Source organism: Hoplias malabaricus, chromosome 3 (genome assembly GCF_029633855.1).
Source record: "Hoplias malabaricus isolate fHopMal1 chromosome 3, fHopMal1.hap1, whole genome shotgun sequence".
Classification (NCBI taxonomy): Eukaryota; Metazoa; Chordata; class Actinopteri; order Characiformes; family Erythrinidae; genus Hoplias; species Hoplias malabaricus.
Window position 1 is genome coordinate 51,659,937 of NC_089802.1, and position 24,321 is coordinate 51,684,257.

At 38.1% G+C, this 24,321-nt stretch overlaps 2 protein-coding genes across 5 annotated transcripts; one reads left to right on the top strand and one right to left on the bottom strand.

Moving 5' to 3' along the window:
* Positions 1 to 281: 281 nt before the first annotated feature.
* On the bottom strand, positions 282 to 13,082 carry frs3 (fibroblast growth factor receptor substrate 3). 2 transcript variants are annotated; one of them, XM_066665462.1, is made up of 8 exons: positions 12,800 to 13,082; positions 8,554 to 8,675; positions 8,304 to 8,392; positions 7,180 to 7,366; positions 6,257 to 6,418; positions 5,303 to 5,424; positions 3,236 to 4,135; positions 282 to 2,209 (listed from the first exon to the last, which is right to left on the bottom strand). In XM_066665462.1, exons 3-8 carry the CDS (start codon positions 8,367 to 8,369, stop codon positions 1,778 to 1,780), a joined length of 1,869 nt encoding a protein of 622 aa, XP_066521559.1. In that variant the 5' UTR covers positions 8,370 to 8,392; positions 8,554 to 8,675; positions 12,800 to 13,082; the 3' UTR covers positions 282 to 1,777. The 2 variants fall into 2 exon arrangements, with proteins under 2 accessions (XP_066521559.1, XP_066521558.1); XM_066665461.1 differs by having other exon boundaries at positions 8,554 to 8,678.
* Positions 13,083 to 19,085: 6,003 nt separating this feature from the next.
* tspo (translocator protein) lies at positions 19,086 to 24,309 on the top strand. 3 transcript variants are annotated; one of them, XM_066663746.1, is made up of 5 exons: positions 19,087 to 19,380; positions 20,067 to 20,214; positions 22,864 to 23,038; positions 23,563 to 23,701; positions 23,954 to 24,308. In XM_066663746.1, exons 3-5 carry the CDS (start codon positions 22,866 to 22,868, stop codon positions 24,125 to 24,127), a joined length of 486 nt encoding a protein of 161 aa, XP_066519843.1. In that variant the 5' UTR covers positions 19,087 to 19,380; positions 20,067 to 20,214; positions 22,864 to 22,865; the 3' UTR covers positions 24,128 to 24,308. The 3 variants fall into 3 exon arrangements, with proteins under 3 accessions (XP_066519844.1, XP_066519843.1, XP_066519842.1); XM_066663745.1 differs by having other exon boundaries at positions 19,088 to 19,380; positions 20,130 to 20,214; XM_066663747.1 differs by lacking the exon at positions 20,067 to 20,214 and having other exon boundaries at positions 19,086 to 19,380; positions 23,954 to 24,309.
* The last annotated feature ends 12 nt before the right edge of the window (positions 24,310 to 24,321 follow it).

The following is a 24,321-nucleotide window of genomic DNA, read 5'->3' on the forward strand; positions in this document are numbered from 1 at the left end:
ACATCACTATCATATTCTAGCAGTATAATGTAGTCATTTTCAGCATGGAATTACATTTGTAAAAAGGCTGTAAGAATAGCAAGCTGGATTCTGTGGTCTCCCTCACCTACAGTCTCTATTTTACGAGATGTAATCTAATTCATAAATATGTAATCTACTCTTGTTAATAAGAGTCAAATACCAAAATAAACAAATTAATAAATATATAAATAATTATAAATTAAACAAATAAATATGATTTGCCACTTAAGGATTGTGGAATGACATTTCTTCTTCAGATATAAAAAATAATGAATGTCCTTCCTTCTGCATATGTATGTCTATGATACTTTGCACAGTTTCTTTTTAAAAAACATAGATTTACATAAATACACACTCTTGGATTTGCACTTCATAAATACATACAACATCACATATAAGTGAATACTTTGGGGGTGTGGAAAAAGCAGTCAGACTGTATTCTTTCAGAGTTTTTCAAACTTTCCTTGCATTTCAAAAGACAAAAACTCTCATAAGCATTTCTAAATGAAAGTATACACTCATCATCAGATTTATAGGAATGTTCCCTTTCTAGCTGAAAACACGTTATAAAGTTTATAGATACAATGTGACCTTGATGAGGTCATGAATGTTACTGTGTAAAAATGAGTGTGGACGCATAGCACTTTAACCAGAGCTCATCTTGATACTAGTTGGCTGAAAAAATACAGCTAATTAGTTACAGACCAGTTAATGACCTAATCTAGATGCAATTTTTAAAGGTTTTCGTTTTTCAACACCGAATATTTTTGAAAAACCTTAAACATTAGAATTCTAAGCCTCAGTTTACTACTAAATTACTCAGTTTAAGATTACTATGTGAAAAGAACACTATGTGAATTCCTGAGGATAGAATATTCTACTTATTTCAAACTGACATTCAGATACTAAACAGTCTCTTCTTCCTCTACATACAGTAGCTGCATGCAGGAACTGTTCCAGCCTATTTTAAAATCACAGTACATAAAATCAAATGTCCAAGGTGAGTAATATTATGTTATTAAATTTTAAATGAGAATATGAACAGAATCCACTTGAAGATGTTAACTTTGTGATTTTTAACATTTCTTGTTCATCAGGTAAGTTTCAAAGAACTCCTGAGTCCACTAAACAAACTCCTGGAGTTACCCACCAAATTTTAGGATTACAGGGCTAAAATATCCAGCATATACTGATTAATTTATATAAGCCTATATTATCTCATCGTTAGATCCATAATTAGTTTTGGTCTTTGATAATTGAAAATAATACAAACTAATGATAAAACAAATTCTCCTACATGATAGTATATGCCCACATTTCTTCACTCATACTTATGTTTTTCATTGGGGAACCTTTAAACTGCCTTTAAATGACACAGGCGCATTTGTGTGCTAGCATGATTGAAATTTTCTTGATTCTACCCAACTCTAGGTACACATATTGGCTTCTAACTGAAAAACATGGCGCAGTATCCAATATCAAAACACATTATGGACCTAACAAGCCAGTGGTAACAACATCCACCTGTAAGCCACCTTTAAAAATTGCATTAACTCATAAAACATTTTGCTTGATATATGCACTTTCACCTGGCCACATCTGAAAAAAAGTTGAGTATGAACGTAGATGTGTGGAAAACATGAGGGTGGTGACTGAAACATATGAGATGATAACAGTAACAACCCTAGAATTCCTACTTTACACCCCTTTTCTCCTCTTACCCATAACCTTTGTTTTTCCCCCCTCATATTTCCTTTCACAGAGGCAGGTCGGTGCTGTTGTGGCGAGTTTTCCGCGAGGTGCCATCATCGCGGGGCAGAGCCTTCTGAAGGCTGGACATTGCTGCGGTCTTTTGCAGGTCAATAACAGCATAGCACTCTCCGCGGCGTGAGGGTGGAGGTGCAGCAGCAGCCAATCCACGCTTCAGGGGAGGAGGTCTTTGTGGAACTGGAGCCCCACCTCCTCCATGTCCTGGGCAACTTGAACCCCCTGCATCCAACTCCACCTGAATGTAATTGAGCTGGCGGGAGGGGGGAGGGGGAGGAGGGCGGCCATGCTGATCGTAGGCAGAACCACCGATTGCACCCCGCCCTGCCCGCTGCCTTCGAAAATCAAAGCTGAACACTCTGCCTCCCCTCTCGGGAGGGTGGGCGTGGGGAGGGCATGCGTGATGACGTGGAGGTTGTATCTGTGGAAAGTATATTATTTGTGAGTATGATTGTCATATTACAGGACTGCTGGGCTCTGAAGGAGGCATGCATACATTTATTCATATACAAAAAGCCAGTGAAAGTCATTACCAATCTTTTACAAGAACAAAAAAGCAGTTTATCTCTTGATTTTGACATATTGGAAAAAATAAAATATTAAATGTGGCTTGTTATGGTAAGTTAGGGTTTATTTTGTATATCATGTTAATTTTCCAATGTTAAACTCTAAAATATGCAGAATACACACTGTGGTAAAAATACACTATTTTGCCACAAAACAGATTCTGTCGCAGATATTTTTTTACCTTGAATGTCATGGTATTCTCTGATTTACGAGGTCGTGTAATAGTCAATAACTAATAATTCCAAGAGCTTAAATTTTCTTGAAATATCAAACACCTGCAGGGGTAGACAATGATGTGGCATAGTGGACATTTAGCCTACTATAATAATTATATAATAATATAATTATACATTACAGCCTACTATAAGAGTTTGCATCCTTTATTTGGCAATAATGAAGTTATTTTTTCTGCTGTGTGAATAGCTCAGCTTTGGATTTAGTTTCTTCTATCTGTCTCTCTTGATGAGAGCTAGCAATATGTTATGGTCCAAATTAAGTTCAACTCATTTTCATGTTGCCTTTGTTCTTGAGGCCCTTCTCCTCAAATTGACACTGCCATGTGCATGTTATTATTGTTACAGGGTGTGCTTCTTTTGTGTTTCTAGTGTGATGTGTTCATCCAGGCTATGTATAGTAAATTGAAGAAATTTACAGGGCCCAAAATTGTCACTGAATAGCAGCTACAAATCGCTTTCTTCCATTGAACCAGACGCTTGTCGCTTTGTTGGCTGCTCTGCTAGTGTGAACGCATGGTTAGAATTGCACTGACACTTTATAATATACAAACTGCTCAGTCAAAGGGCATTTCCCTGCCCTTGTAAAATTAATCTAGCAACTATAAGCACTGTTACATTTTCTAATAATCAAATGCACTTTTTACCTGTTCTGTATTGACATAATTCTGCAGAGCATCACGATGGATCCCACCACTGCCTCCACCTTCCGGATGATATCCGTTTGGCGTCCCAGGTCCCTCTGAATATTCATACTCATCAAAATCCTCCTCCTCTTCCTCCTCATACTCATCATCTTCCTCATCTTCATCCTGCTCCTCCTCTTCCTCACGCTGGAGGGCACGGTACTCCCACACAGGTGGAAGTGACGGAAGGTTCTCATAGTTGAGCAGTGCTGTGCGGCGGTGACCTCCAACTCCAGCTCCCCTCTCACATCCATAGCCCTGAGGCAGTGAGGAGGTGTGGGTGTGTGTAAACTGGAGCGAATGTGGGTGTGTGTGCGGGTGGGTTTCGCCTGTGGTGCTGCTGCTACTGCTGGAGCCCACAGACTGAGACTGGGACACACTGCTGGGGCTTAGCCGCTGTCTGCGGCTCCCCCTCAAACCATTAATGTTCTCGTATGTTAGCTGACTGGGCTCCACGCTAGGGTGCCGGTGCAGGTGATGGTGGTATTGGTGGTAGGAGTGTGTGTTGCACATGTGCAGGGGTGGAGCCTCCTCCCCCTCAGTCTCAGAGCCACCGTCTGGTGCTCGGTGTCCGTGTGTGGCATGTCGCTCTCTCTCCAGCAGGTGGCGCTGTGCTGGAGTGGGACCAAGCATAAATTTCACCTCCTGTGCCCCAGGCTGCAGGAACACTTGAGGGTCCTTGTGAGAGTCATCCATAGGACAGCAGTGCAGGCCGGGTTGGCCGGGTATTGGACCGCCGCGGCTAACGGAACCAGAGGAGGCCTCAGGGAAGGGAGTCGACCGCACCTCTGGCAAGGAGTGGACACAGTGTCGGCTGGATAGGTCACTTTCCATACTCACTGTATTCACATAAGTATGTGTCTTAAAAAACAAAAAAAAAAGATTAAGATTCTAATCAAGGGCATGATTTGCACCTGTATAACGGCACATCTTGATAGTATGTAAATTTACTGTAATATGTGTGTGTTTAAGGGGACATGTTATGAAACAAATTTACTTTTCAGGACTTTCGCACATTAGTTTTGGGATTTAGAACTCCTAACAACATACAAACCCAGAAATAAAGTAACCCAGTCCATTTTATTTGTCTGAACACGGGTATAAAATGAATCGTTCTGATTTTTGCTACTATCTTTTGTAGGTAGTGCACACTTCAGAACTGCCAACCTCCTTCTGTAAATCTCTCCAATCACAGCACTGCACCCGTGTTTATGTGATGGCACAAACAGAGCAAAATAAACACAAAGAATTAAGAGTACTGATTAAATATGGTGAGCATGAGAAAAGAATAAACAGAAGCTCATTGTCAACAGGTCGTTCAGAAGGAGGCTGCTTAGATAAATGTTTAGGAAAGTACTTTGATCCTTGCCCAAAGCATGCCACAAACATTTCTATAAGACCCAGGGAATACCAGGAAAATAGGGTACAATATATCCTCTATAAAATTTGTTTATGTAGCTTCAGTTCTTAAATTAAAATATTAAAGCATTGTAGAATATTTCACTTTAATTTGTACTCACCCAAAACCTCTTTTATATCTATATAATATAATATTACAAATTATAAAATTTCAAATTCTCCCAGTTTCAACAGCCCTATTAAGAAGGACCAGTTTTAGCTGAAATGAAAATGAGCCACAGCTAATTTTATCACATGCTCACAACAGTAAGAAGCAAACTGAGCAGAAGCATTAATTTTATAGCCATTTTGACTTTGTTTTCTATTCCATTCTCATATGCACCATATTTTATTAATATGTCTCTCTTGTTGTGTTTGTTTTCCTTTTTTAAATGCTGTCTTCTTACATAAATGTAGCCTAGCACTGTAATTGATGATATTCAGACAATAGTGGTGCAAAAGTAGAATGGCATATTTTATCCCATGTTTTCTTATTTAGGCAGATTCAAGATTCCCAAATTAATATGCTAATGCACTGAGAAGGTCTCTTATAATATAACATAAATGATGTCCAACAATTATACTCTACAAAGGATGTCTTCTTTAATTTAAATGGTGTCTTTGCCTCACCTGGTCATCCATTCCCATGAGGCTGTGTCTGTGGTCATCAGAGAGTGTGGGCTGTGATGAGTCTGCGCTGACTGGGTACCCTGGATATCCATTAGGAAAAGTCTGCACTGGGAACCCAGGTGCTACAGTGGAGTGACACATACAACAAAAAGGTATATGTCTAAGTCATGGGTGAAGAAGAATATACATGTTTGTGCTTCTTAAATTTATGTAAATGTAAATATTACAGAAGTAGTATCAAGTCAAATGGTCTAGAAAATAGTTAAAACATACAGAAACATCTGTATAATGTTGTGGCAATACTCAGTGACTTTGAAATTAACCACTACTACTAGCAAATAGGTTTCTCACATTCCCACATCCCTTTCCATTCAAGTGAACCATTTGTTTTGCCTGAACAAATGTTACTTGTTTTCACCCTGAATGTGGCTTTCTATATATATATATATATATGTTTCAGAATTTTTAAATAATTCATTATTTATATTAACAAAACAAATCAGTCCAAGTAGTTTGAAGTCAGACGCATGAATATATAGAAACTTGCAGTCAGAATTATTCTCAGAGATGGCGACATGTCATCTGAATTTTATATTGCCTCTAAAAGTTTCCTCACAGAAAGCTAATACACAAAGACATTGACTGATGCCTGAGACATTGCAATTCTAATCCCAAATAATGTAAAGGAATCTGTGTATGATGTACCACCAAATTAATTTATCTCAGTTGTTGAACACAGCCAATTTGAGAGAAAAAAAGCAATCCCTTTTTATAAGTGGATACACTGGGCCTCTGCTAAATGGAATTCCTGGTTGTAGGAATGTTATATGTTATGAGTAACTATAATACTTTGAGTTATCCTGTTGTGTTAAACTTGAAATGCCTGAACACAGCTTATAAATACTGTCAAATATTGGTTAAGGCCATGTTGAAGTGAGAGTGTGAGTGTCTTACTGTTGGGTGTTTGTGGGGTTCGCGGAAGGTCCATCTCTGGTGCGTGTCCAGGGCGGGTCATGATCATGGGCTCTTCAACCACATTAATGCTGTTGCACTGCATCAGCTCCTGCAGCAGGTTAAATATTTCCTCCGCACGAGAGCATTTAAAAGCAAAGATCCCTGCAGTAGCACAGAGAAATACCGCATTCAATGTATATATCACTTCAACAAAAAAAGTTTAAACAGCTTTTCTTTAAAATTCAGGGCAGAATAAACACGTCTGAAAACACATCTGATTTTAGCATCAAAATAATTGAGTTCTCTAGACCTGTGAAGCTCGCCGTTTGGCCGATTTTTCATTATGTACCACTTGCCACTGTGGGGCAGTAGAGTAACACATGCTTACAATTAAGAAGTTGGGACTTTGGTACTGGTCCTTTCTCTCACATAGTTAAAGGCAAATTTGGGAATCTTTTGACAAATACATTGACTAGGATGGGCTATTAAACCCAATAATGCATCTACATGGAAGAGTACTTAATAGCAAGCTAATTAATAATGTTCATTCTTTGATGAACTAATTGCAAACAAACAAAATCTATATATATTTACTATTCAGACATGTGGAAAGCATTACTTCCCCAACAACCTGATAAGCTCAAGAAATATTCTTCCTTAAAAGAATAATTTTCATGTTCAACTTTACAAAGCAATTTTAGAGATACTATTCATGTTTGAACATGATACATGCCTAACTGTGATCATTTTCCTAAGCAACATTTGACAAGCACAAATCAACAAGCTAATTACCTGCTGATTGATGTCACGATCATGTAAATTGTTTTACTAGTTTTTTTTATTGCAGTGCAGGAAATGTTTTTGTTGTTTGTCCATAATAAATTGCATTTAGCTCCAGACCCAGACCAAAACACTGAACTCACCCTGCCCTGTTTGGCAGCGCCGTCCACTTTCAAAGGAGAAGAGGTTTGAATCATATCCATAGCGCCGCAAACAGAGGTACGGCCACCGGATGGCATCCCGCTTGCGTGTGTGTAGAATGAGCTCTGTTTGGGTGAGCTCCATCGTCCCTGATCCCAACTCATTTCCTTCATCATCCACATTTGTCACCTGCATGTAATAAAAAGTTATGTAGTGAAAAGTCCCCATAAACTCTAGGCTTATTATTTTGGAAGGAACAGTCACTTTATTTTAGCTTTATTTGCTAAATCTGTGAAGTACATTCATAGGGCTTTTCCACCAAAATCTTGGGTTCTTGAACTGGTTCTGTCCCTGATTCTTGGAACCATGGTGCTCTCCAGTGAACGGGCCCCAAGAGAATCAAGGATACATCATCAGCGGGGGGCATTACAATTAGCTTGTTTCCGGTATCATTGTGGTGGAATTCAGCATGAACGCCATGAGACATAAATAAATGTACAGTGTCAGGACAGGCTTATTGTTTATAAGTTATTTACAGGGGGGCCTATCAGAGTGAGATATAATACACATGTGTAAATGTTGCAGAGTTCTGTTGCAGAGCCATTCTGAGCTTGTGAATAGAGGAAAAAAGTAGCCAACGCATCTTGTGTCGTGCTGAACACAGCTCCAGAAACATACACAAATGGAGCATGTTCCAGTTTTGTTTCCGTTTATTATTTAAATAAAACATTTTTTAATTAACTCTTTAATTCCATTGCATGTTAACTCTTTGTTTGAGGCATTCAACTTTTTTTTTTTTGGTTCCAGCATCCGTTATCGTCTTCTGATGTGAGTGGGTTCTGACTCTGTATTTCTGTCCTCTCATTAAATTCAGAGGATCAATGTGAAAGTAGTTACCAGTAATTATTCAGTAACTACTATTAAACTAATGTGCAGGTTATATAGTTAAGGCAGCAGTATTAATGTTTGGATCTGCTGAAGGATTTTCAGAACTGAATCCATTAACAACAAACACTACAGGCAGCTTTCTATATTTTTATCTTTACCTTGGGCACTTCACAAAAGAACATTTTTTTGCAGATGCACCCTGATTGGATGATAAACAAGTGTAGATTTTTTATTTTACCTTAAATTTGGTGGGGTGGTTGTCTTGGATGGCGTCTCTGTATAGACAGCTCCAACAGCTCCCCATAGCTTCAGCAGGTTAGCTGAAACCTTTAGCATAAAGCAGTTACAGTTAAAAATGTAAAGACAATGTTTATGAAACAAGCAGTTGGCTCTCTGTATGATACTAAAGTAGCAGAAATACTTGAGCTTTAAAAGTTGATCAATGTATGAGAAGAATACTATCATTTTCTAAAATAAAAAAGCCTCACCTGGTCCAGGCCATCAGTGGGAGTGATGCAAACGTCAATCCCAGAAACCTCTGCTGGGCGTCATGGCGGAGGAGGGGTGTGCTGGTAAGAGCAGCAAATCCCAATGCGTAAACGTTTCATATCTCCTGACAAATGGAGAAAAGAGAGTCCACTGAGTATTCTGTCCTCTTTTTCAGGCTAGACATCCATGCTGTGTGCTGTGATTAAGATACAGTAACTGAAGCCAATCTACAGAGCCTCCCCAGGCTCCACCTGGATGTGAAGTATAATTACTTTACATGATGTTTCTCTCCTGCCAGTTGTATACAGGCTAAGACTAATAGATTAAAAATATAAGCCATTCACCAAGTATGTAGTTAAAATTCCACCAGTTAGGTCATCTATGACCTGCAAATTACTGACTCTTGGACAATTTCAACAAATAAAATATTATAATATTATCACTGTTGAGCTTTTTATAACATAACATCTTAATAACTGATAGCATGGCTCAATGCTCAATGTTCATAAGAGAAAAAAAATGGGAGATGTCCCTATATTCAGACTTTGTTGATAGTAAATGAAAACTGAAAGGAACTCATGGTCATAACCTCTTAGGCTGGGATATATTAAAAAAAAGCAATAAATTGTTAAACGTTGATTCTCCTGAAACTGAGAAGAGTATAAACAAATGGCTTCCTGTTTTTGATTATATTGATTATATTGTGTAAAGATGAACTAAATTTGGCATTAATGCCTGGAATGCACCCCCGAAAAAAGCTGCACCAGTAATATGTTCATGACTGTGTTACATTACCTTTCTTATTAATTACTTTTTTGATCTTTTGGGAAGAGAGGATATTAGATATTGAACTTTTCTTCACAGACTATTATATAATTATACTATGGATACAATAAAATAAAAACATATTTTATAGACTCTTAAAAGCATTTATCAAAGAAACTATAAATTTAAAAAATTTCCCAACCTTAACAACCAATGAGACGCAGAAAACAGTAGCAACTAACACTGCAATGAATTAAAGCTTTTGCATTAACTCAGTGTTAACGCCAGCCACAGCTGGATGCAGAATAAGGAAATCTACAGCTTTTTACACAAAGCCAGGTTTTTCTCCAGTGTGAAGCAGCCTACAGTGGGGTTACAACTTGTAAGTATCTAATATAACTATTTTTAAATAGTTTTTAATAGTTTTAATAGTGTTTAAAATCTAGCCACAGTAAGAGCCAAGGATGGAAATATTAGATACAACTCTCTCACAGGTAAATGTACTGATACACAAATATATAAATGAATGGATTAATGAATTAATAAATCTTTTTTAAAACACTCAAATAGGATTAACAGTACATTTTCTAAATAAATATATAAATTTCAAGAAAGTGCAAGAGTATCAGGTCATGAAACAGAGTACAGGGTTGCTTGTAGTGGACATTCCAAAATCTACATATTGAAACTGTAATGTCTTAGTTATTTCGTTTGCCTTAATTAACAAGTTCTAAAAGTCAGGCTAAAGTTTCACCAATACCATATCAATACACATGCTATCATCAGTGTATAATGTAAACAGATTATGCATTAATAACTAAATGTTAATGACATGCTAAACAGGATGTCAGGGTTGATTATGGTCCAAAAATTGTGGCATTAGCCACTTTGACTGCCCTGGGACTCACTTAAGTTGCTACATTTTCAGGGGTTAACTGAGCTTTGGAGGTAATTTTGTGTGTAATTTAGTGGGTTATGTGTTTTGTAATAACGTTTGTGTGTGAGAGTTGGTGGCTGTTGTGTAGCGAGAGTGGTGTGTGAGAGCCTGGGGCTCACTCTTTCTGCACACTGATGCAAAAACCTGCTCTTTGTCCTTGTCCTTATGCCCTTTTAATAAAGATTTCCCTTGTGCAAAATGTACTCCCTTAGTCTCCCATCCTTCTTTGAAACTTGCAACAGTGGTGTCAGAAGCAGGAATGCGCCCCCTAATGATCCAGAGGGGAATGGGGGGAGGAGAACAGCAGCGACAGAGCAGCGCTCCCTAGAACATTTGAGGAAGATAGGATAGAAAACTGGAAGGAAAGAGATTCAAGCACAGTGCAAGCTGTTTGTCCAACCGGACCAGGCAACAGTTATTCTGATCATCATCTATAGCTAATAGTATCTGACATATGTATGTTTGTTTGATTCTACAATTTATTAATAATAATCATAATAATAAAAATTATTTTTAAAAAAACTGCCAAGCAAAGGACTTGATGGTAGCACCCCCTACAAATCTGGAGGCAGACTCCATGACCCCATGATAACCTTTGAAGTGGGGTTGTGTTTTGTTGTGCTCACAGATCAAACAAGCTTCATAGCTATATTTGCATTGCTCTGCATCTTGTACAGTTTGGGAACACACACTTGTGGATTAGGGCAGTGAGGACACACATTCCTGGAGCAGCAGGCAGACACTCCCAGCACTCAGGGAGTAGTTGGGGGTTATGTGTCTTGCTCAATTGCACCTCAACCATGGACTGGATGGAACCTGTAACCTTCTACTCCCAAAACCATTCTCTAACATTTAGACCACATCTGCTCTGGAATATTTAGGGGTTAATTGTTGTGTGATGATGTTTATGCATGTTTGTGTGAAGTGAGAGGTAAGTATGAGCATGTTCACCCTATGCTAGGGGTATGAGGCCTTGAATAAGGCTCACCTTGCCCTTGCTGCACATCAGTGTCAATCCTGCTCTGTGCCCTTGTCCCTTATGCCCTGATAAGGGTGTAATAAAGAACTTCCTTGAGCAAGTCATGATGGACAGGTATGTGCAAAACATGTTCTGATAATATACTGTTTTTTTATGTGTAAATCCATCACTATTTTACAATTTACAACAATCCACATAAGTAAAAGAGTCTGCTGGTTATGTATATTAAACTGACCGGCTATGCCTTGTTCCTAACGCTTATGATCCCAGGCTCCTTTCACCTCCTGTAAACAGACATTGCCTTTTGTATGTGGCTAAATTTGAGTCAGATTGTATTTTCTACAGAAGCATTTTACATTGAACACTCTGAATAACTCTGTTTACCTCAGAGTGAGTGGATTATACAGCGTTGCTCTAAAAAAGAGAATTTCCCTTAGAGTAACTTAAAGTGCTGTCACTGCAAGAGTACAAAACCATCCTCCATTACTTGAGAAAATGTAATTGAGTGAATAAATGTAACTAGTCTGTCTCCAGCTCTGCCTAGAACGCCCCAGTCTGTCTCAGAAAAGCTCGGAGCAGAGAGCAGAGGCCTGTCAGTGCTGCACGCCGACAGCAGACGCGCGCACGCTCGTGCAAATGTGCATAAACCGACTGATAGTAGCGCAAGTGGTGGCGCTTTGAACGTGCACAGGGCACGGAGACCGCAATCACGCCTTCAACACCATTCATGCGCTGTTCAATTACCGTGCGTGTTTTTTTTTTGTTGTTTTTTTTTTTTTTTGGGAAAGAGCGTTGGCAAAGGATGTCCTCGGTAAAAACACACCAGTAACAAGCGGCGATGCAGGGTGAGCCCGGGGGTGATTCTCGTGTCACCCACGTTTGGTGGCGTCCAAAATCAAAATCTCTCTCTCTCTCTCACACACACACACAGCATGGGCTCGTGCTTTTAGCCTCGATCGCGCGTGCATGCTACACTACAGCTCTGCTCCGGCCGCCACATGCAGCACGCGGCTTTTCAAACCACAGCCAAATGTGATGTTCAAAAATAAAACAGGCAGCACAAAACGCACAGGAGCCGCGACTTCAAGGTTACGCAATAAAGGGAGTTATTAATTAGCAGTCTCGCGCCTCGAGCCCGGATTGGATTAAAAATAATACATTAAACCCCCCTCATGAACAGGTTGTGTATACACAGTCGACAGGAACAGTTACCGAAGATTCATTAGAAAATCTCAGAAAGAAAGAGAATGGGAGAGATATCTAACATGGCTCCAAAATGCAATTCAGTCTAGAAAGCAGAATACAATGCATGTTTAGTTCAAGAGACTGCCTAAAACACTACAACACAAGCATCAGTAACATAAAATGGCTTGGACAAACAGCATTCTGTCTAGAAAGCGAGGCGAGTCAGATGTGGTTTAGGGGTTTAAAATCCCAAACAAAACAAGACCGCCAGCTAAACATGAAGAAGTTGGCTGGCACCGACGAAGACGATGAAGCCTGCTGCAGCTGGATGATGCTGTGAATGGAGGCTCTCTGTCGCTCGCGAGGCTCTGGTACTCACATGTTTGGCAGCGGCTGCAAACGGAGAAGGAGCCGGGGAGAGAGCGCGGAGCGGCGTCTGGCGGGTCTCTGTGCTCTCGGTGACGGTGGTGGTCTCTGCTACAGTAGGCTACCGCACATTTAGGGCTCTGTTTGCTCCGCTTGAACCGGGTGCGAGTAATACAATAACGGCGCTTGTTTTTCGCCTCGACGCCCCCTTGCTGCGGCGCGGGCCTCACTCTGTGACATTTTCCCCACCAGCAGAAGGTGAGAGTTCAGGCGAAGACAACGAGGGCTGGAGCGGCAAGAAGGTAGAAAGCGCTGGAGGACCCAGATGAGGTGTGTGGTTTTTTTTTTAGCATCAGCCGATGACGTGTTGGGCAGCGGCTCAAGTCAGGCTGGAGTCGGCTTCCCATTCGCCAGCTTCCTAGTCGAATTCTCCGTTCCACCTTAAATTGTGCAGCAGTTACATTTAAGGTGGAGGCAGAAATTCGAATTAAAACCTGGAAAATAACTTCTTCAGCTTTTTCAATCTGGACTGAACTGTAGCGGAAGGCACCTCCAAAACCAGGCAGGCCTTTCTGCCCAAACACTGCGCATCCAAACACGTGTCTTTACTTTTTCGTTTTAATCCTTGTTAAGTTGGAGGTCCTCTAAAAGCCAAAGCCTTGGGCAAATGTTTGGATACCGCTAATCAAGTTAATCTACGTTTTGCTTAGTGGAAAAAAAAATTTATAAGGAGAGGTGAATATTTCATTATTTTTCATTATAGAATTGTATAGGAAATTTTTTTTTATATAAACAAAATCTAAATATCCTGTAGATGAAATTGGGAGTTTGAAAACAATGCAATTACAATTAATAGAGAACATGGTACAATCTTTTTTGCTAACTACGAGTACTAAATATGTACCCTTGAGTGTACCACATACAGCAAAGGGGGAAGAAGTATGCCAAAATATACCTTCTCCATTATTATGCACTATATAAAACCACCTACTCCTCTCACCTTTTCCTGATGAAAATGTGAACACCACTACCCCAGCTCCTCTTTTCATCCAATTCATGCTTATATTATTAACCACACACTGAGAACATAGACATAAACTGATAGAGATAAATCTAGAAACCATAACCTGAAAATTAGGCATGAGAACAACAGACTTACAATGAACAACAAAACAAAACCAAAAACACGTTTAAATAACGTGACACAATAGGATGCATCTGCAAGCTTAGTAACACGACTGGCTAAGGGTTAAGGGAGACAGGCCAAGAAACGTAGCACATGTCAAACAAAACCACAAGATCAAAACACATGAACACACCAAAACAGAGACTAATTCTGACAGCTACTAACACCTCTTTGGTATTTTATTTGATCCTGTTAAATCAGTGTCAGCATCTATTGTAAAATCCATTAGAGAACACACTCCAGGGATGTTCTAGAATTAACAAACTTGAATTGATGTGCTGATAGATTCTTAACAAGAATTTCCACTGTTGTTCTATTAACTACTGAGAACATAAAGTTAAAAGTTGCATTACACAGGGTCCATAAGAAGAATTAACTTTACATTTCTTACACACTTAGCAGTTCACATTAGTCAAGGGAGCTGCAATATCTTACATATATTTTGTCAAAATTGCCCTACAATACCATCACCAAATGCAAAGCAACATGATCACCATTTTTCAATAATCTCTAAGAAGTTTAATGTTCCTTTCCCCTGGAATATTTTCATTGTGTGGTTTAGAACCTTACAATGCTTTTTTACTTGCAATGATTTCAATTTTTCTGTTTCATTGTATTGCCTTGCTGGTTCTCTTTTTTAGTTTGACTGTTGTAGTTAGATCTGCCAGAATCACTCACCACTCTCAAAATTCATATTCTTGATTTTATATAACCATATACTTCATTTTACATAACCTATCTCTCTTTATCCTTAAATGGTTTCTGCCTTTAAGACTAATAAATGCCAACTAGCGTTCCTTCTCTGAGCTTCCTTATACTCAATCCATTTTTGAGACTCCTTCCCACCTCCAAAAGTTACAACAGAGAAGCAACAACAGAGGCTCTATTCTGCCTATTACAGGTCAGTGAAGAATTACAATGATTTTCAAGCTGTAATTTTAAATTAAGCATACAAAAACAAAAAATACACATACACATACAATCTAATGTTGCTTTAACAATTGGCAATATCCAAGTAAACAAAATAAGTTCATTAAAATAAATAAATACATAAATAAATAAATTTGTCACTGACATATGAGGGCTCAAATGTTACTCATATTCAGTAGTTGTGTCCTGTCAGGCACTAGACAGACATCTCTGTATTTCCTGAATGTTTGTAAAATGTTATATAGAGTAGATGGCGTGAGATCTAAATCCTTTGCTACCGTGTTGAGAAATACTCATTTTAAACATTCATTCATTCATTATCTGTAACCGTTTATCCAGTTCAGGGTCACGGTGGGTCCAGAGCCTACCTGGAATCATTGGGCGCAAAGTGGGAATACATCCTGGAGGGGGCGCCAATCCTTCACGGGGCAACACACACACACACCTACAGACAATTTTGAGTCGCCAATCCACCTACCAATGTGTGTTTTTGGACTGTGGGAGGAAACCCACGCAGACACGGGGAGAACACACCAACTCCTCACAGACAGTCACCCGGAGCAGGAATCGAATCCACAACCTCCAGGTCCCTGGAGCTGTGTGACTGCGACACTACCTGCTGCACCACCGTGCCACCCATTCCTTGTAAACAGTTTGACAATTATCTCACAAATTCAGCACACACCATCTTTCCTTGCAAATATTCAGCTTTGGGTGAATGCACTTTTTATACCTTTTCCATTATCCTGTCTATTGTGGGTGCAACTTAAATATTCTAACAATAGTTTTATATGCAGTCAAATCTAAATCTTGTATCCCCATATTTTAAAATGTATTTGAAATAGTCCAAAATATTCTGTAACTCAATCTAATTACTTTAATGTAGTTATAAGCACCTGGCTTGGGTGCACCTGGCCATATTATGCTTTTGTTGTCTTCAGTATATTTTTAAATGATTTAAATATATAAGCAATATTGTTATATATTTCATTCTTTCATTGTCTGTAACAACTTATCCAGTTCAGGGTCGCGGTTGGACCAAACCTGGACTTATTGGGCGCAAGGTGGGAATACACCCTGGAGGGGGTGCCAGTCATTCACAGGGCAACACACACACACACACACACACTCACACATTCACTCACACACAGGGATACTGTTGAGTCGCCAATCCACCTACAAACGTGTGTTTTTGGACTGTGGGAGGAAACTGGAGCACCCAGAGGAAACCCACGCAGACAAAGTGAGAACACACCAAACTCCTCACAGACAGTCACTCGGAGCGGGACTCAAACCATCAACCTCCAGGTCCCTGGAGCTGTGTAATAGCGACACTACCTGCTGCGCCACCATGCTGCCTGCCAGCATGTAATTTCTGAAAAAAAAAAAAATAGAAGTACAGATGCCTATGTACTGATTAAAAGGAGTGAACACCATAGTTTGTGTGTTTTATATAAAGAAAGGGAGACATAGCGATGATTGAAAGGTGTTAGGACTGAGTTTTTTGCACTTTATACGAAAAAGGTGTATATGTGAAAAGGTAAATATCGTAATTTGTTTGTTTTGAAAAAATTGAAGCACATTAATGTGTGTTTCTCTGTGGAGTGTGTATGTTTTAAACAAGTAAAGGGTAAGAGTTCTGTTAGAAAAGCTTCATTTATTTTTCTATTTAAAGTGGAACAAATAATTCAGGCTCAGTAATACACCACAAATATAAGCACTCACTAGTAGGTAGAAGTTTTAGTGGCATGATGTACACATGACTGTGTGTTTTAAATTGATAAAATGGTAAATAAGGAGTGTTTCAAAAACGGGTTTTAACCTATATGTTATCTTTAGCTTCACATAACTCTGTGTTTGGGGGCAGCCATAGCCTCGAGGTTAGAGAAGCAAGCTTGAGACTGGAGGGTCGTCGGTACAAAACCTGGAACAGGTGTTAGAGAAAATTCATTTACAGCTCAAGTGCCCTTGAGCAGAGCACCTAATCCCCAAACTGCACCCCAGGCATCGAGTTGGTTGACTGTCCCCTGCTCCGATTGTGTGTATGTTCACTGCCTCTAGTGTATGTGAAGAATTGCTCACTAATATGTGTTTTTGTGTTCACTGCCAATTTCCCTAAGGGGATTAATAAAGGTGTTTCTTCTTCTACTTCAGTTGGAAAGGTAGCTGGAGAATAACGCCAATAAGACTCTTAAACTGAGCTGTTAGGTGGAACTAAATGCTTGAATACAAAATTGATAAATAAACCCAGTATCTGCTTGTCTCTTGCTCATTTGTGTATGTTCAGTTTTCGTCAAACTGGCAACCTAGCCAAGTTTCGCATCTGGGGAGAAGAGGCAGGAGGCAGTTATGTTTTGTTTTGAAAATGTATTGTAGTTCTCATTTTAAACACTTGGTGTCAGTATTACAGACTGCTCCTTTAAAGGCTGAGACTGGAAAATGGCTAATAAATGTTTTTTGGGGAAAAAAAATCAGCAAGTCCACGTGGCTAAACTGCAGTAAGCTTTATGGTGTAGTATGCAATTTAAACCTTAATAACATTAAAATACATAATAAAATTAAATGATTAAATCACTGCCACCATTTTTTACATTAAATGAAATACAATATTCTTATGATGACAATATTAGCTCTCTAGTAATGCATTCTATAGTGGGCTATGTGTAAAGTCAAGGGCTGCAATGTTATATTGTAATATATGTAATGTAATGTAAATGTAATATTAAGCACAAGACACTTGCCACATTTTCACAATAATAAGTCTATTCAAGTCACAAACATATTGAGCATTTCAAACCTAGAGCATTCACACTCTTTTTTTATTCTTTCATTCTTATTAAGCAGTGACCTGAGCCTTTTCAGTATTATGTATCTGACACATTGAGTGAAGTCGCAAAAGCTAAATAGAAATGTACACTATTTTATTTTATATTCGTAACACGCTGCTGCACAGGAGATATCTTTCACAAAATGTAGGTAAGAAAATACAGCTCAGGAAGGAATATCCTGTTCCAGAAGTGTGATTGTCAGAGGAAACCTTACTCATTCATTCATTATCTGAAACCGCTAATCAAGTTCAGGGTGGCGGTGGGTCTAGAGTCTACCCGGAATCATGGGTGCAAGGCGGGAACACCCCAGGGAGGGGGCACCAGCCCTTCGCAGAGCTACAAAACTGTTGCACCTCCTCCCAGACCTTAATTAGAAATTTAAAAAACACGTTGTTGAATCCATGTAGTATTATTAAGTATTATTAACCTGTTTACTTAAATGCAATAGTCCAGAAAAATTGTTATTCTGTAAAATAATAATTAAAAAGACTGATTTGTTTTATCCTTCCGACCATTATAAAACTGTATATTTTTGAATGTTTTGGCTGACCAACTTGCTTTTATTTTGTAAATATAAACCAATTTTATAGCACCATGTTGGAACATGTAGTGTCACTGCCAGACAGCTTGACAGTTCTAGTGTATTGTGGTCCCAGGTCAGATCCTCACGTTTGGTAACTGTAAGGGGTTTTGTGTTTTCTCCCTCATGTCTGTGTGGGTTTCATCATGATGCTCGTTTCCTCCCCAGACCAGAAGCATGTTTTTTTTCTATGTGAATTTGCCCACAGGTGTAAAAGTATGCAACTGGGTGTTTGATGCCCTGCAATATACTGGCGGCCACCATGAGCCTAATCACAGTGAATCAGTTACAGAAGATATATGAAAGACACAAATTATGAATCTGACAAGAGTATTAATGTGCAAACCCTTTTCTGGGTTTTATTTCCTTTTTTGGTATAATCACAAACAGTTCTTTCTCTTCAACAAGAATCAAGCCTGTTAATCACTTGCATTCTGTATGGGCCATGCTGTTGTTGCCCTTGATTCTCTTAAGACTTACATCATTGTAAATATTGCATATTAATATTTTAAAAACTTTTAAGCAGGAAAATGTAAAACAACATTTTTGAAGCTCCACAAACAGTAACGGATTCAATAATGGATAATTTTACAACAATAACAGCATAATTAGGATTTGTTATTTTCTCTGACGTTTTTATTCATAAAATACTGTTTCAAACCTGTGATATAAAATGCATAATTTCCGCAAATGGCTAAGTAAACACTGGCGTGAACAGGCGTCAGTGAGATGTATAGTTGTACTCCTGGGACGCTCCATATGATTTGGAGATCAGCGGAGAAAAACACCTGGGCGAAAGCGGCGCAACACAAACACAACTCTGTCTCCAATGTAGCGCTAAAGATAGCGGACGAACTCTCAACATTGAGCCTCACACACAAGCAGTCAGAATACATCAGACAAAAGGACAGCAGCAGTCCGTTCTGCGGTTACGAAACTGAACGGTTATGGCGCCTTTCGTAAATTCCTACACGCCCACCGCGCTGTTATCTAAACTCTCAGTACAGACAGGCAGTTCTGCGGTCAGAAGGACACAGGCGCTTAACCTGCGGCTGAGACTCGACACAGAGGTAAGACGATTAAATATGACAAGACAAAACAAAAATAAATGTATACGTACATAATATAACAATATAAACTTAAGTTGTGTGGATGATCTGCTAGCGTGCTAAGTGTAGCTAATGTAGGGTTCACGGAAGGTCTTACAAGTAAATCGTGATGTAACATGTCTCTGTGTCACTGCATGGGTTAAAATCCCTTAGTAACAAACAATAACTTCAGTCACCACCAAGAATTTTTTGTCCTAGGGGTTTAATTTAAAACCAGGAAAAGTGATACGCCATGAATATATTCTATAATATTGAGTCATTTAAATGAAATATAATAATTAACTGAATATTGTAATGCAAGAGCATATAGAGGGTAGTAGATCCTGTGCTATTACAACGGACTAAACAGAAATAAATTTATGTATTTGTCTTTACAGGTTTCTGCGCTATATTTACACTTGTCATCTGTTCGCCAATTTTCTTAAACTGGTAAAGATAAAGATTTGGGTTGGGCCAAGAGACTTGCAAAAATCTAGCACTAATGGTAGAAGGTTGCTGTGGGTCTAAAGATCACTGTATTACTTAAATCCAGACACATGACCAGATTTTCAATGCTGTTTGTGGAGGAATCTGGATTTTCCAGCTGGGCAGTATTCCATGCATGAAAGCTGTACGCTGTTTTTGTTTGTTTGTATTTTGCTTTTGAGTTTTGGAACGCTTTTGGGTGGGAGGCTCTTAGGCGTTTACCCCGTATCTCCATTGGTCAACAGAGTTTGGATTGACAGGTGCCCTGATATCTAGCCACACCCACCCCACCGACGGTGAAGTGTTCCCATACAAGGCAGAACAAAGCAGGTAAACTGAATTTTTGCTTTAGACGTTGATAAAGGTGTTAGAATTAAATATGTTACAGTATGATTTGTATATTGTAGATATACAAAGTATGTACGTAGGGGATTTCACTATATTCAACTAATGCTATGGAGGTGTGTTATAACAATTTCTGTTGTGAGTGGTTTCGGCGCACCTGTCAGACTAAACTCAGCTGACTAACAGACATTTAAGGTCATCGCAGCCAAGAGAATTGTACCCGTGAAAAGCGTGCCAAAACTCCAAAAACAGACAGCAGAAAAATAATTTTATCTGCAAAATCTTGAAAAAGTGAAAGTATCTTTTATTATATGCTTAATCTATTTGATAGGTTTTAATATTTTGTGTAAAACCTTTGGCAGAAAATTGACTCCATAAGAGTGGAGTAAGATGGGCCAGTGAGTAAGCTGACCCTCCCCCTTTATCTTAGCAGCCATGCACTTTAATTGTCATGTGACCAGCGTTTTGAAACAACCCATTATTTCTGCCAGTCTGTAAAAAGCAGGGTCGCACGGGAGGGGTGAATTTATTTTTAAAAACTCTTTTTGGCTCGTTTTGTTTCAGAAATGAAGAAATTTTTTTCAAAAATTGAAATTTAAAGTGTATTCAGCTTTGTGTTTTGCATTAGACACGAGGAAAGCAATGTAACAACCTGTAAAAGAGAAATTAATTATTATTTTTTTTAATAGATCAATAATATTTACAAGGTTTAGTTTCAGATTCAGTTCGGTGGCTAGTTTACCCTCAGATGGTGCAAATTACTAATTAACTCGGATCAACATAGTCCTAAATTGGGGCAAATTGGAACACAGGAACACTTTTTAAGAAGCCTTTAAATTTCTAGGAAATATATTCAAATTGTTACATAAGTTTATTGGACTTTTTTTTATAAACTCTATATTTATTGAAAATTTTGCAAATTTTCATGGACAATTGGGAACAAAAACATATCTAAGACACAAAAAATAAATAAACACAAATTATAATTATGAAAATAATAATAATACAATAAAATAATAAAAATAAATCTTGGTTCAAGATTGAGGACCTTGTACATAAAATACTTCACAAATTTAGATTGATTTCTTATCAAGAAAACATTTTCATTTTTCCCGATATTGTTCACATTTTTCAGAGGAATGTCTAAGGGGAAAAAGTTAGTCTCTCCATAATGTAAATTTCATGTATTATGTCCATCCATTCTGACACTGTTGGCGCTTTCACATTTACCCATCTTCATGTTATAGCCTTTTTGCTGGCTGCCTGTAATATTTGTAACAGGTATCTGTCTCCAATCCAGTTGTTATATTGCCCAGATAAAATACACTGAAACTCTCCTCCAATTGCAGTCCTGAAATCAGTTGAAGTTTTAAACACTGCCCAGTAGAAGGAAATCTTATAATACTCCCAAAAAATATGGAAGTGGCCGACTGATGTATACTCACATTTCCTCCAACATTTACCATGTTCAGCATTTTTTTATATGAAGTTCCTTCGCTCTGAGAGTAATAAAATACTTTGCAGTATTCTTCCAGGTAAACTCCCTCCATAAATTAGAGCTTGAAGTGGTTGCTATGGTTTTACTAATGTTTAACAAGTCTTCTTCAGATAGTTCTATACTAGCTTCTTCCTCCCATTTAAGCTTAATGTAGTTAAGGTTTATTTTCCATTTGAAATACTAAGTAAGTAATAGAAATCTGTTTTATAGTCAGTTTTCCTTTACATTCTTCTATAAAAATGTTAAGGACTTTCTATCCTGGTTTTTGGGGTTAATATCTACATAAAAATGATGTCTTAATTGAAGATATCTAAAAAAAAAAAGTAATCTTTTTCTGAATTATAATTGTCTGATTTGTTGAAAAGTGTCCAGACCATTTCCAGATATATTCCAATATGTAGTGATGCCCCTGCTGCACCAGTGTTTAAATCTACAGTGGTCTTATGTCTAGGTTCATTAAGCCAGATGCTCAGTCGTACGTTAATCCACACTTTATTTACTTTTATTGGACTTCTGATGAATTTTCTCTTACCTTCAGGATGTAGTTATTTTTACTTGTACACATGTAGAAAAAAAACCCTGCATCAATTCTGTATTCTGTTTATTACACTTATTTTTCATTCACTTTTATTTATACATATTACATTTAATTTTATACACGGATACCGGTCAATGTATTCAGCTAACAGCAGGTGCAGTAAATAATTGCAATAATACATTTTGTAAATATATTATTGTAGGAAATTAACATTACACAGTCACATCATTCTATTGGCTTAAACTTAAGGTTTTATTTATTTTTCACATTTAATTTAATTTCAGTTTCAACAATATGAACTTTGGGCAGAAGAGGGAGCAGGGAGAACTCAAGTTTGGGAGTGCAGACATTAGCACATGAATTTTATGTTGTAAATGATAAATGGTGTGGAGTTCATCAACCGTGCTTAATACTGGGTTGTTTCCACATGTAAAAAAAAATTAATGAATCAGGTGATTAATGTTTAATACGTCATTCATTGCACTTAAATCTGCATTTTTTACACAGCTTTGATAAATAAGGAACAATGTGTTTTATCACAGAAGTTAATTCTATAGTGACAATCAAATGGATATTTCTGGGCCTTTGTATATTATAGATATGTGGATTCCATTGTTGGGTCTGACTGCCCTACCACATGTTGGTGGGTTTTATGGAGGTTATATCACACGTAAAGAGGTGAAGACCTGGTATACAACACTTAACAAGCCATCATGGAGGCCACCTAATTCTGCTTTTCCAGTGGTCTGGACAACTCTTTACACAGGCATGGGGTAAGTATAGTCTAACATAATGCTGAAACCAATAATGCATTTTTTAAAATTAATTAGGTTTTATTGAATGTGAAGTCTATGATTTTTTTCAGCAAATTTATGTCATTATTTTGCCTCATTTTAAAACAGTGTAGATTGACTGGCTTGTTAGCAGTCTAGATCTGTCACTTTGGCAACAACTGAAGTCTCAAATCAAGCAGAAATGAGAAAAATACTTCTTGCAAAACTACTAAGTTTCCAAATTATCAAAAAACTGTAATTAAAGGAAAGATGTAAATTAGTGGTAAACACTTTTCAAAAAGAGTGTGTTGCATGCATCAACTTATACCAAAGTCTGTTAATGAAAATATAGGAAAATGTATTACTGTCAGTTTAAAATAATCATTCAGAAGATTGAGAGAATTAACATCTCTCAGATTATTGTTTAAATTTTATGTTGTTTTATGCATGTTTTTTTTTCCATGTTTAACTAAACCATTCTAAAACCATTTTAACTAAATCATTGCTTTTCTTAACCACTTTAGATATGGTTCATATCTGATCTGGAAAGAACTGGGAGGCTTCACAGAGGATGCTCTTGTCCCACTGGGGCTCTATGGTCTGCAGCTTGCACTGAATTGGGCATGGACCCCCATCTTTTTTGGGGCGCACAAGATCAAACTGGTGAAAATCATTTATTGTTTAAGCTACATAAAAACAATATGCAATATAACCACATCTTTAATGCAGTGAAAACCATGGTTATATTATTGCTTTATGCATTGTACTTTAAGTCAGAATTTAATGAATTTGCACCATATTTGAGAGCTGCTAAGTAGCACTGCAATCTGTAATTAAAAACTACCAAATAAAACAGTAGGATAAAGTCAAATTATTAATTACAGTTTTTCTGTTATTGTGCTCTTTTCCCTGCAGGCCCTTATAGAGCTTGTTATGCTCACAGGCACAGTAGCAGCCACCATGGTGTCCTGGTACCCAGTGAGCCGCACTGCTACGCTGCTCATGACCCCTTATTTGGCCTGGCTCTTCCTGGCCACCTCCCTCAACTACTGTATCTGGAGGGACAATCCTGAGACTAAAAAAGATTAAAGTGGATGTTTAACACACCAATAACACATCTTTTTATAACCAATACCAGAAGTTTGCCTTTAACCACATTAAAGTGCACATTCATGTGATTTGTAAAACCTTAACTGCTTGGCAGCTGATATTACATGTGAGGGGAAATGAGCAATTTTTTGTACTAACTTTTGCCTGCTTCTGTTTGTTGTTTTTAGACACAA

What these genes read in the sequence shown, in the direction of transcription:
- frs3 (XM_066665462.1), bottom strand. Translation starts at nt 8,369, where the DNA reads ATGGGGAGCTGTTGGAGCTGTCTATACAGAGACGCCATCCAAGACAAC. An exon ending in ACCACCCCACCAAATTTAAG is followed by an intron (nt 7,367 to 8,303) that starts GTAAAATAAAAA and finishes TATTACATGCAG; the next exon opens with GTGACAAATGTGGATGATGA. An exon ending in TCATGGGAATGGATGACCAG is followed by an intron (nt 4,136 to 5,302) that starts GTGAGGCAAAGA and finishes TTGTTTTTTAAG; the next exon opens with ACACATACTTATGTGAATAC.
- tspo (XM_066663747.1), top strand. Translation starts at nt 22,866, where the DNA reads ATGTGGATTCCATTGTTGGGTCTGACTGCCCTACCACATGTTGGTGGG. An exon ending in ACTCTTTACACAGGCATGGG is followed by an intron (nt 23,039 to 23,562) that starts GTAAGTATAGTC and finishes TAACCACTTTAG; the next exon opens with ATATGGTTCATATCTGATCT. An exon ending in GGGCGCACAAGATCAAACTG is followed by an intron (nt 23,702 to 23,953) that starts GTGAAAATCATT and finishes TTTTCCCTGCAG; the next exon opens with GCCCTTATAGAGCTTGTTAT.